Source organism: Stegodyphus dumicola, chromosome X2 (assembly GCF_044657685.1).
Source record: "Stegodyphus dumicola isolate Sdum_Otavi_A_Nest chromosome X2, ASM4465768v1".
In the NCBI taxonomy this organism is placed as follows: Eukaryota; Metazoa; Arthropoda; class Arachnida; order Araneae; family Eresidae; genus Stegodyphus; species Stegodyphus dumicola.
Window position 1 is genome coordinate 153,666,753 of NC_140781.1, and position 14,115 is coordinate 153,680,867.

At 31.5% G+C, this 14,115-nt stretch overlaps 1 protein-coding gene across 2 annotated transcripts in view; it reads right to left on the minus strand.

Annotated features, from left to right (window-relative positions):
* Rab6 (RAS oncogene family member Rab6) overlaps window positions 1-14,115 on the minus strand; it is a 64,440-nt gene that overhangs the window by 23,397 nt on the left and 26,928 nt on the right. The window contains exons 6-8 of one of the 2 annotated variants that reach the window (XM_035357194.2): window positions 13,247-13,340; window positions 4,867-4,930; window positions 1,574-4,611 (exon numbers count right to left, since the gene is read on the minus strand). In XM_035357194.2, coding sequence (XP_035213085.1) covers window positions 4,544-4,611; window positions 4,867-4,930; window positions 13,247-13,340 — 226 coding nt within the window. In that variant the 3' untranslated portion in view covers window positions 1,574-4,543. Of the gene's footprint in view, window positions 1-1,573; window positions 4,612-4,866; window positions 4,931-13,246; window positions 13,341-14,115 lie in introns of those variants that run through there. The other variant, XM_035357198.2, reaches the window with a different exon arrangement.

Below are 14,115 nucleotides of genomic sequence, written 5' to 3' on the forward strand. Positions count from 1 at the left end.
TATAATGTTAAAATTCATAAAATGGTGAGTAATTAAAATAAAATGTGTAAAATATGCATTTAAACAAGAAATAAGGTAATTAAAATATATATAAAAATATTTATAAAGCATAAGCCGTTTAAATACTCTATAGAGCATTATTAAACAATGCGTTGATACTTCGGAAATTTCATGGATTTAGGCTTAGTAGCAAACAAGCCCCCGGCCCTGGAGAGACACTCGCGTAAGACACTGTCGGCCTCAGCAATAAGTGGTACCTAAAGCACATAAAACACTAGTGATTTCATTCAGGATTTGACACCAAAAACAACCTTCAGGCAGATAGCCTCGTAAGCTTTGCCATATCCAAATAAGCTAAACTACTGGAAATCTGATCATTTCAAAGCAATCAGAATATATTCGAATAGATTTTTCACCAAATAATAAAACATAAATATGATATCATTTTCCCTTCCAAAGTCCTCTATAAAGGTATTCATCCATTTAGGCACATAGCTCTAGTGCTAATCCTAAGCATTAAGGTTTAAAATTGCACCAAATATGTACAAATTCTTCCTATAATCGCTGTAATGAACTGCCGAATTTACTGTTACGTGGGATAAGAAAGAAATAAGGTCACTGACTATTCTAACATAAAAATAGCAATTAAGAAAGAAACTATAAAACTGACTGAATTTAATGACCAATTTACAGACTGTTTTCACCTACTAATATCTTTTAAAAATTGTATAAATCTGTGGAACATTTTCCCTTATCTGTCAAACTGTAGAATTTATAAATTATTCCTTATGGGTCAATAATTTTTCAAATTATTTTCAGCAATTGAAACATAACTGGAGATTCAAACTAGAACATTCAAAATCAAGTGTTAAATTACACTTATGGAACATACCAATTTTTAAAATATGCTCCTTCAGTTGCTCCACATTTTAAACAGAAATATTTAATTACATACATTATATTACATAGTACAGTTACACAGTAAACATGCATTACACAAGACATCACACCACATTCTAAAACCCATGTAACTCTGGCTCAAACCAAAACTTTTTTTTCACACAGCTGAGAAGTGCTACAATGGCCTTTATGGGAGATCTCAAAACATTTGAAAGCACATTTCTTACAATCATTCTAGAGCTACGTTTAGTTTTGTTAGATTATGAAAAAATTTTTAACATTAATATGACACAGTTTCCTTATAGTCTTTTATAGATGCACTTCTCCCTATTTTGTTTTTTCACATAAAATTAGCTTAATATGTCTCAGGGCTGTTAATAATACATGTGAATAAACATTAAAATTGAAAATCAGTATTTCCCATGCTTAATGAGCTAGTTTTCATATAAAAGTTTTTTAATGAAATATTAAGATTCTGTATGTTACTTTTTATGAAGTACATATTTAATGATAATTAAGCACAATTTACTGTACTCAAGAACACAGAAAGATAAAATATTTTATGTCCTGAAAACATTATTTCTTAGTTCTTTCATTTAATGAATAACAAAGGCAATCTCTCACAGCAAGGACAAGTATGCAATGTTTAAGTGCAAAATCACAACATAACACATTTAATTTTAAATTCATTTATTATGATTTCAGTGTGCAAAACAAATGCATATTCAGATGTTAAACCTGCCAGATTACATGTATACCATATTAAAAATAACAATTCTTTAAAAAGTTAAATTTCTTCAGAATACACAGAAATTTCGAGGGGGATGTATCAATGCAATTTACCAAAATATATCTTTTTTATTTCCTGGCATATTTTACCTAAAATCTCTAAAAAAAAAATTATTACCCATATTTTTTTTTTTTTTTTTTTTTTAAACATTGGGCTTCTTTTACAGAACAGAATTAACGGAAAGCTAGCAAAATGAGTGTTTAAATATAATCAGGACAATACATATTAGGATGCCTCACAAGGAGAAATTTTTCCCTCCACAGTTGTGAAAAAACTTCAATATTTATACAAAATCTTGGCAAAATAAGTATCTGAAACAAATTTAATTTCAGCAATACAAAAAATATACTCAGGCCTTATAACAACTGTAGAATATAACTGTTTGCATAGAAAGCTGTGGAGGCTATTACAAATTCCAGGCAGCATTAACATAAGAAATGTTACCCATAAATGCTATCAGCAAAAATGAATTTCATAATGCTAAATACCAACTAGGGAGCTCAAAATTTTGTTGCAATTTTTTACAACTGCTTATCATGTATATTCATAGAAAAACATCTCTCAAGTTCTATGAACACAATAAAGGCCAGACAACTCCCCTCCAAATAAAAAACAGAGATACTAAGTAAAACTCATAATGGAAATAAAACTTTTTCTGACTACTGTTATGTTTACACAAATATCTGCTTATGATACAACATTTTAACATAACTTTCTGCCCACGCTTTTAATGTATATTGCTTTGAGAAACATTTTAATTTCAGGAACATGAACTGATAGTGAAGGAGCAATTACAAATATATGAGTGACAATAACCAACTCAGTATAAGAAAATTATGTTACCCATGACAAGCTACCAAATCGCAGAACTCATTGCAAGTAAACAACAAAACAAAAAATAAAATAAATTGAAAAATTTCTTTTTTTTTTTTTTAAATTTTGATGTAAAAATGAAGGCTTTTTCTCAAGACACCTCTCACTCCAGATACAGATAATTAAAAAACTAGTCTTCATAACTGATATCACTTAACTTACAAATAACGAACAGGCAAATCAGGTACTGCATCAGAAAATGTCTCATAACATGAGGTAAATAGAGAAATTTAGGCTTGTCACAGATACCAATTCATATAAAACTGTCCTTACTTTTTGTATCTCAAGAAAAAAATCCTAATTTTATTTCGTGGAACTCAATAAACAATTTGAAAATTCAACTTTTTTGTTCCAATTACCTCATTTATAAAACAATGAATTTTTTTAACTGTATTGCTTCTTATTCAAGACAGCCAGGTTACAAAGAACTGTTCAATATATTTGTAGCTTTATAATATTAATAATTTGTGTGTTACAACTGTATATAATATGCACACATAAATAATGCACTTTGTAATGCTCTGAGAGGTAATTTAAAACTATAAAAATTTGTATCCATAATAACTGGAGTTTTACGTAAAATAAAATATAATTTGAAACCCATTTGTAGCTTTAGAAAACTTTTTAACACAACTTAGGTTTTTAACTTAAACTATACCAAATTGTTACAAGACACAGCAGGAAGAAAACTGTCAACACCATACAACTGCCAAATAGAGCATTTAATAATGGTATATATTACAAAAAAATTAATAAATAATTTAAGTAACATTTAAATACTCTGTTTTTATTATAAAACTGTATCAATTTTTATAAGTAAAAACTATATCAATTTTATAAATCAAAATAAATTAAAAAAAAAGCAATACCTCTACAAAAATATATTTGTTATTAGCGTTTCGTGTACCATTGAATCCATGAAATGTAGTCATCAAATAAATAACAAAACACTTTACACTGTATCAAGAACTCTTATATCACAAAAATTTTTAAGCCAGATGCTTCAAATCTTTAACTTAGGATAGAAATTTTTTCTTATCTTTAAACATTCATGAAATGAAGAATATTTTCATATGTCAGTTAATATGGAAATGCACAGAAAACATAAATATGACAGAAGACCACATATGTCCTAAACACTCACAGCTGCGCTGCAGATTCTGCATTACACGTTTACCCCCTTGTGTTCATGGGACAAATTTGTTTTAGTTACAAAACACCAAAATTATATACAGCAATTAAATAAATATCTACAAAAACAAGAGCGGTAGATTTCAAGGATTATGTACAGTAAATGAACACAGAAAACAACACAATATAATGATTTTTTTTTTAAATCAACCACAAAAGGTTAGAACATTATGCATCTGATTAATATTAACATACAGAAAAAAAAGTTTCCAAGAGGGGAACAGTACAATAAATATTCAACTAATCATACGAAACAAAAACCAAACAAGACATGATTTAGCTTAGACAGAAAACGAAAACTGATTTGAAAAGGAATAATTAACATAGATTTTTTACTACTTCTACCACATTTTCCCATAATACAAAATTGTATACTTTGTACAAATTTCATTTTTTACAGAATACAGGATATAAAACTAACTTGGCATTTCATTTTTAACTCGTATTCTGATATTTCCTAATATTTAATTTAAAAATACAAGCAATCTCACTGTACAGAAAAATAAAATTTTGATTTAAAACAAAAAAGCAATTTTGCTGCATTCTAAGCAAAAACACATGCACGTTTTTCAAAAGCAAAACAAAACTGCTCATGCTTATTAAGAATAGCTAATAAAAAATCAAATTTTTCATTACAAAACAGCAATTTTTTCCCCATGAAAAGAAATGCTTATTAGAAGACTTCTAAAACAATGACTAGTCTTCTACAAAGGTGACAGTTTTAAGTACAAAAGTGGACAGCAAATGGCAGGCAGCAAAAGCCAAGATGCTAAGTGTGAAGCTTCATTTTTAGCACATGCAACCACCATCAGGTTTAGGCGGTTCACTGGGGGCATCTTTGAGATCCACATCAACAACTGGAGCACACAGTCAAGGAAAAACAAAAAAAAATACAAATCATGCTATCTTGCACACAAATAAACCAAAGACTAAACATTTCATTATTAATTACAAACACAAAGTGCATATCTACAACAACAATCATAGCTGTTTATAGGGCTCAAAGCATATATCTAATAAATAAGCAGGAAGTGTTACTGTAAAATCAAAATCACTTCTCGAATTCAGAAAACTTAAATATGCATTTAAAATTCTATATAAAAAAAGGATACTATCCTCTTTAGTTCTCTCTGGTGTTTCCATTCCAGGCAAGGCAGCAGCTACACGCCTGAAGAGCTATATAAATAAATTCAATATTTACTTTGTTGATTATTTCATATTTAAAATTCTATAAGCATAAATACAAGCATCCACCACATTTGATGGATGTGTTTCCTTTGCCCCTTTTCATTTATAGCCAGAAAATAACATAATTTACTCTTCCTATTATTTTATTGCATTCTGGTTACTTAAAAGTAATACTTTAAAATACTGCTTGAAAAATAATATTCTATAACTTTTGTACACATTTGGAAGTAGCATGTAAAGCATTTATTTACATTTCCCACTGAATGATGCCCTTGGAAGTAAAAGACTAACTGTGTAAAAATTATCAGGCAGAATTCTGAAAAATTTCCTAAAAAAAAAACCCTGCCAAACCAAGAATATTACTTGGTTTTTACAAATGGATCCCTTCATTTTTTTGTAAAGCATTCAGCTTTCTTTTCACTGAAACCAAATACAAACTGGATTTTGCCATTAATAGTTTAAGTCGCTGTGCATCTTTTGGATTTACAGACATATAATCTGCTTCAAGTATGAGAAGAAATGCTACATTATCTCAGTTCCTCCAATTAGATTAAATATTTTCAAAAAATAATTTTCATAAAGTAACACAACGTATAGCTAAGATTTAAACCTTATGACACTTAATTTTTTTAACATCAAACTTGGTGGCATCTATCATCAGAAAATGACAGCTGAAAGTGGAAAAAATGACTAGACTGGATTACACAATGGCAACAAAAGACTATCTGCCCGGGAAGAAAAATAGCTATAAAGGACTTGTAAAAATCAAGGTGAGCAGTTAAGTGTTGTACAGCTTTTAATGTTTAACCGACAGTAAGCCCGAGCTAGAAAGAAACTCAAAAAGCTTAACAACCTTTCTTGTCAACAATGTACTGAAGAGGCATTAAAAATAGAATCCTTTATAATGATAAGGGCAATATTTCCTCAATCAATCACTAATACAAAAATTGCTCATCAACAGATAATAAATAATTGCTAATATATGAAAAAGGGCAAAGGCAAGGATTTGATAAAATTATTTTAACCTTTCAATTAATCCTAAATTTATACATTTCTTAATATTTTAAGCAATTTAAAATGATCGATATACATAATAAAATTCCAGGACTATTGCTATTATTCAGTTAACATTAATGACAAAAATGAATTATGTGTGTCAAATTATGCCTTTCTTTCGCAGACAAAGTATCTGGAAATGTGAAATTCTAGTTCAGAAGATAATAATTAAAGGTTTGCCACTGGCTGGAACAGGTTGCCACTGTTCCCAGCCTGCATGGCAAACTGACACTGTTTCCCACCATCAGATTCCTATACACAATGATTAAAAATGTTTACTGAGACAATGAGTTGCATTTTATGTTTGAATGATACACTCCGTTTCATATGAGAAAAGATTATATTGAGAAAGACCCCAGTAGTAGGCAGTTATCAGCCAACTGTTTGAATGTCATTTTAAAGAACGCTCATGAACTGTATCTTCAGTGTGTGTGTGTGTATTTAATTATGGCAAAGCGCACTAGGGCTATCTGCCTAAGGGGAGGGATGCCTTTCGTGGAGGACTTTCTAAGGAAAACCGGCTCGTATACACGTTACACATGGGGAAAACCACGAAAACGCCCATGCAGCCAGCCCGTTCGCGGGATTCGAACCTCGGACCGAACTACCAGTGTTCAGCGTCTTTACCGCTCGGCCGCTGGTGGGCCTGTATCTTCAGATCATCCAGTGACAATCTAGATGATAAAGGGTGAATTGCCTATCAGCTATGAAATAAACTAATAGATTCTGAAATGGAAAAAAAGACTGCACACAGGAGGAGTTGAAGCACCATATGGTTGATAAAAAAGTAGAAAAGTGCAAAGAATCATCAGCTGCAAGTTACTTGTCAAGACCATGGAATTAGAACCACTGCTGGAACGCAGTTACAAGTGAGGACTCAATACTTTCAGTATGACTCATAATCAAACAAGCCAAATATAGAATGGAAAATATGCCAATATCTAAAAGTGAGCTTCCTGGAACAAAACAAATAAGACAGTATTAATCACATATATCAACAGCAGTAGAAGCATTTATATGAAAAAGCCTTCCGAAAGCACAAAAATAACCATTCCTGAAAATTTTCAGATGCCAAATACAGGTGTAGTTTAAGGCCACAAATGTGAGAATGTAGCTAGTAGCTCTTTTGCAATGACAATAAATTGGCACACTCAACACTGCCAATGACACAGTTCTTGGGCAAGTATGATTCTCTGGTTCATTCATTCATCTTATTGCCCAGATATAGTTGCCTCAAACTTTTCACTTTTTCACAAGTTGAAACTGGTATTGAAAGTACGAAGTTTCATGAAAGACAAAAACACAGGAAAATTAATAACTTATATATATAGTTTAAGACAGAAAATTCATTTGTGTAAAACTACACACTGTTTCATGAAATATGACGTTTTGAAAATTAAAGTTTATTTCTAGTAAATCTCAAAACATGAGACACGTAATCTAATATTGCAGTATGATTCTCTGGCTCATTCATTCATCTTATTGCCCATGTATAGTTGCCTCAAACTTTTCACTTTTTCACAAGTTGAAACTGGTATTGAAAGTACGAAGTTTCATGAAAGACAAAAATTTGACAAAAAATTGACCACCGAACTATCTAGCTTGAGAGTATTCTGATAAATGTCCCCCAAAAAGGTTCTAAACATATGCTGGAGTGATTATAATTGTGCACTGAGAAAAAGTGGAATAAACTTGAATAATCTTTAACTTCCTGAATACCAGCAGTAAGTCTTGAACTTTATTATCAAGCTTTGTAATTCAGTAAACAAAATTTAAGATTTGCCACGGCAAAAATTTATGTAAAATATATTTGGCTCACCTTTTAAATATTTAACATTTAATATTTCAATAATTAAAAATGATGTATCAAAACTGTCACTATAGCATCTGCAAAAATAGTTTCAATACTAACCTTGGAAAATTACAAAAGTATTATGATAAATTGTTTAAAAGCTATTCTAGCCCTAGGAGTTCACTTTTCTCAGCTACATTCGATTACTCAGACAGTCCGAGTCAACTCCTTACAGCAAAAATGGCTGTTGAAAATGTGATTAATTTCTTAATGAATTTCCTATGCTCTTTGTTACTATGCATTTGCATTTTATTGTACCACACTCCTTCTGTGTGTTTTCTTTAGTGGCATTATTTTATTACATGGGAATTAACCACTTAAACATCACATGTTTCATAAAATTCTTCCAATAATTTTTTACTGCTCATATTTATTATTACAAAATTATCAAATAATTGATATCCTAAGCAGCATATTATTTGTGAAATTTAACTTTTTAAGCCATATAAAATTACCTTATACTCTTGCATTTTTTTATTATTATTATTATTTACCTCATTTTGGACTTTCTTCACACATACAAGGTGGGCAAGGAAGCCTTAGTTGACACATTTACATTATGAAACTATAAGTACTTACAAACTACATGCATAAATTAATAACTTACATATATAGTTTAAGACAGAAAATTCATTTGTGTAAAACTACACACCATTTCATGAAATATGACGTTTTGAAAATTTAAGTTTTTTTCTAGTAAATCTCAAAACATGAGACACGTAATCTAATATTGCAGTCCTGTAACAGAAATGCTTATGAGAAAAAATACATAATTACAACCAGACTCTGCAGGGCTTAAAATCATCAATAAAACTATTGTTAATTTAATATAACTATACAATAAAATAGAAGTTGTTAAAAAAGGCTACGCAAAGCATACATTTTATCAAATTCTAGCACAAATAACTTGTGAGCAAAAAGCTGAGAAACTCAATTTTAGATTTCAAAGACAAATTCTAGTTTCGGCACGAGGCTTTGCAAGATAAGATTAAGCGGGAGACACTACAATACCACCTTGATTTATGCTCACGCACCAACAGAAAAGGATGAATTGAAAAAAGACAAATTTTATTATTTATTTTTGAAGAGCTATGACTCCTGTCCTTTGAAAGACATGAAGCTTATCACCAGAGACTTAATGCCAATACTGGAAGAGAACGAGACACCAGCTTCCACGCCAAAAATGAAAGCCTTCATGCCAAGACAAATGATAATGGACAGAGACCGAGTTTGCGTCTCAGAGAATAAGATTATGATTTTGATAAAGCAGACATTGTAGTAATGTAATGGATGTGAGAAGTCGTAGAGGTACGAATGTGGATTCTGACCATATGCTTGTTTTATTGAAAAAAGATACAGAATATGTAAGAAATTCTATTCTAGGAAAGAGAATATTAGTTTTAGACCAGACATGGTCAAAATCAAAGATCCAGATATACTTAGAAGGTATAAGCTCAAGTTATCTAAAGATAATAGAGCTTGATAACAGAAACCAAAACTGTGAAATTAGCTGGCACTCTGTAAAAGAAATGATATTGAGATCAGTACTTGAAACGCTTCCAAGACTAAAATCTGGTACAGAAAATGACTTGTTTGATACATATGCACAGAAACCACTGAAAACAAAACTAAGGCTTACAGGATAATAATACAGAAACACTATACCAGAAATTATATACAAAAATATAGTGATATGAGGAAAGAACTACACAAAAAAGGTTCATTCCAAGAAAAAATTATTAAAAAACTTGGAAAATTTGAATAGCCAGAAGTATCTAGGAGGTTCTATAAACTAGTCAATAATATGAAAAAAAGTTTTCAAACCAAGAACTATTTACACATAAAGGTAAGAATGGAGAACTTGAAGGTGAAATCCTTATATTGAGTGTCTGGAAGGGATATTTTTAAGATCTGTTGAAAGGAAAAAAATGAAACTGGCAACTCCCTTGGAATCTTTAACTGTTTCGCATCAAAGTCGACCCAAACGCCCCTAGCATTCAGACAATGGCAGTCGCCCGAAACGCCTGGATAATTTCCTACCTAGTTCTTTCCCCCATCACGTTACTGTATAGCTCATTGCTTTCAGAAGTTGTTAAATGACATGTCAATCATTCTTTTGAAGCGACTAAAAGTAGTTCTGTTAATTTAATGCACCTTCTTTTTCCTTTGTTTACTGTCAATGTTTAGATATTGATGACCGAAGTTGCAATCCTGTCTCAATGGGGAACTTCACACAGGGTGAAAATGTCCAAGAAAGTTTTTGCTTTACTTAAGGAGGTTATTTTTAGTGCTGTAGTATTCAATTTGTCATGGGGGGGAAGGAAAAGCATTCCAGAAGAAATTTGTAGACACGAGCGCTTTAAATGTTTGAGTAAAAGAGATTTGGCCCTCTCTCAATGAGAAGAGTTAAGAACCAAATTCTTCCCAGTATACAGGAAATGAATCCCTACCACCCTTAAAAGTAGTAGTTACGCTGGCAATTAAGAAACTTAAAGACAATGGATCGGCTGGTCCTGATTACACCATTTGAACTACTGAAGATAGATGAACCAGTGTTTTTAAGTGCCATTCATAATATTATGATCAACGTTTGGATTTCAAAGAAAATACCCCCTGAATGGGAAGAAGGCTTCATTTGCCCTATTATTAAAAAAAGATCAACTTGGATGTTGTAATTATAGGGGTATTACTCTTCTCAATACGGCATATGAAATACACTCCCATCTATTTTATGCAAGGCTGCTACCCTTTGGTGATATGGTGATTGGAAGCTACCAATGTGAATTTGGACCCCCAAAGATTTATTACTGACCAAATTCATGCCCTAAGACAAATCCTTGGGAGAAAAAAATGTATTATTAAAACTTACCATGTATTTATAGATTTTAATGCAACACATGACAGCACAGAGACACGCTATTTGAAGCAATGGCACAGTTTGAAATCCCTACCAAGTTTATTCATTTAACTAAAGCTATAGTTGGTAAAGCAAGATGTAGGATTAAAATTCAAAATCATTTATCTGAACCTTTTATAACAGAGGTCTATGTCAAGGAGATTTCCTTACTTGCCTGCTATTACATTTAGCATTAGAAAAGTGCAACAGACACAGTGGTTTAGACCAAACGGATATTTTGTGAAACATGTTCATGCAAACACTAGCCTAAGCAGCTGATAGAGATATTATTAGAAGGTCGGAAAAGGCAGTAATTGTCACTTTTCAGCTCTCAAATCATCTGCCACAAATATAAGCCTCACAGTTAATAAGGATAAAGTGAAATTCATGGAAATTATGCCCTCCACGTTACACTACTGTAACCAATGTGCATTAATGGTTACACCTTTGAAAAGGTTGAGGAATTTCAATACCTTGGCATTATAATTAATACCAAAAATAAGATCAGAAATTGATAATATAAATAAAATGGCTTATAAATGCTTCTTTGGAATAAGAAGATAATAAAGATCTAATCTTATAAGTCCCAAAACAAAACTTTGAATTATACAAGACACTAATACCACCTATTTTACTTAATGCGATGAAATGCAGACTTTCAATAAAGACACAATGCTCAATGGCGATGTTTGAGAGAAATGTCCTCAGAGCGATTTTTGACCCAGTACAGGAACAGGAACATTGGAGAGCAAGATATAACTTTGAACTGTACAGACTTCGTAAGAAGCCACAAATAACACAAGTCCATAGCAATACATTAAGATGGCTGTGCCATGTTTAGAAAATAATCCCACGAAGATTTTGACCTTAAAAAACTGAGGGATCTCAAGCTAAAAGAAGACCACCGACTAACTAGTTAGATTACATTAAAAAAAGACAAATTTGAAAATTAAAAATTGGAGAGGAGTCACTGTAGACAGAACACCCTGGAAGGAGGACATGACTGAGGCAGCCATGGCCTGTAAGGGGTTGTGCTTGTGAAGAAAAAGAACAAATAACTATTAGTGTAAAATCAGATTTAAAGAAATGGTGTAAAGATCTATTGACTACTACTCTGTTAAAATAGTGACAGAATAGGACAACTTCTTACAAGTTCATTTTATGAATAGCATAGGCAATAGAATGTACATGTACAACAAAATCCATATGTTACCCATATGCGAATTGGGCACAATGGTTAAGAGGTCAAAATGGTATTTACAAAAAAAAAAAAAAAAAAAAAAAAAAAAAAAAAAAAAAATGCTTTTTGTCATAATTGGCAGAAATATCTCATACATTCAACTTCATTATTTCTTAAAATTCAGATTCATGAAGAAAATAACAAAAATATAATACGTTGAAGTTACAATACCATATTTGACGGCATATAAAATGCACTGGCATATAAGACGCACTCTTGTTTAGACGGCCACACACACGGAAAAAAAGTTTCAATAGTGTGGTTTCTTTTAGTTCTCACGTTTCGTAAAAGCCAAATAAACAATTATTGAATGCAATTACCTTCACGTATAAGACTGTGTCCTTCACGTATAAGATGAAGATAACTTTTTTTGAGCCCAAATTTAGGAAAAAGAGTGCGTCTTATATGCCGTCAAATGCGGTAAGCATCTGTTATAACATGCTTGGTAGACAGACATGGTTGTAACAGAAAAATATTTAATGCCAAGTTATTACAACCTCATGTTCCCTGAAGTTCCTAGTAGTAGAGGACAAATAAGTCCTAAGAATAAATAAATTAATAATAGTGCTGATTAAATGCCCGACATTTGACTAATAACCATCAGCAATGTAAATACACAGAAAAAATTTGACACCAGCATGAGTTTACAATATGTGCGCAACTTATATGAGAAACCTCTAAAGGGGGTTTTCTCTCTCTGGAAAAGCTTCTATCTTTCATTTATATTAATTATTGTATTTGTCATTTATGTAGATCTCACATAGCAAATATCATAATTTTAGCTATACAGTCAAAATCCGTGAGGTCCCTTTTTTTTTTAATATTAAAAAAAGGTGGAAATGCTTGGAACCCATCATCCACAGTAAGGCTCTGTTCAGACAGTGTTATAAATGTCATAACTAATTTAAGCTGAGCTACGTTTCTAGTTAAACAGACCTTGCTACATCATAAAAATGGATTTAAAGGTTTTGGCACAAAGTTTTCAACCTTATGCCGACATGGTATAAGAGTCGACCAATCAGAGAGAACATGTGAAATCTAGCGAGTAGGAAAGCCGTAGACACATGCACCCAAGCACAATTTTAGCTTTTCTAATTGGCTATGGCTTAGACTCTGTCTTGCAGGTGTAAACGAAACTCTTGCATTTCATGCCCCATGAGTATGCCTCTATGACATTAATTCCACCGTCTGAATGGAGTCTAAGAGTCAAGATTAATCTGCATAGATCTTTTTTAGCAAATAATGAAAAATTGCACATACTTGTTTTACATTGTATCCAGATTTAGCACTAGTTTCTATAAACATAACATTCAGTTCCTTAGCTTTCCTTTCACCTTCTTCTGTGGTTACTTGCCTAGCATAGGATGAACAGGTAAATTATTAAAATGCAATAAATTTTATGTCAAAACCACACACCATACTTCATGACAACAGTAATACTGTTAAAAATAGTACTGATTACAGAATGGTCAAAACTAATTCTATAACAGGCAAAACTACATTCTGAATACTAAGAACTTTGCCATTCGATCATTTAAAGTTTCCATGAAACGTAACTTTTTTTCTATTCACATCAACTTTTCCATTACAGTTTTTATCTTTTGGAAGAATAAATAACATCCACGAGCAATTTTGCTTACTTTTCATTCTCTTATTTAGATTTAGCAATTTCATGCAATTTTTTTCTATTCACATCAACTTTTGCATTACAGTTTTTATCTTTTGGAAGAATAAATAACATCCACAAGCAACTTTGCTTACTTTTCATTCTCTTATTTAGATTTAGCAATTTCATGCAATTTTACTTGTTTGGGGTATCAGGAGACTAATCAAATTATCTAAATTGCAGCATTTGTCTTTTGAAGAAATTTTATTTTTTATTATTCAATTTAAAACTCCATTACTGTACCTTCATAAAGCTTTCAAGGTATTTTCATTTGCTGATTCAAATGCAGGTTAGGTTAAATTATTTGAATATGGCAAAGTGCACGACAGCTATCAGACTAAGGAAATGATGCCATTGTAGAGGCATTTCTGCTTGTATTCACATTATACATGGGAAAAACCATGAACTGTAACTGGTGTATTTGCCTGGATTTGAGCACAAATGAAATTACCAACATTTAGTG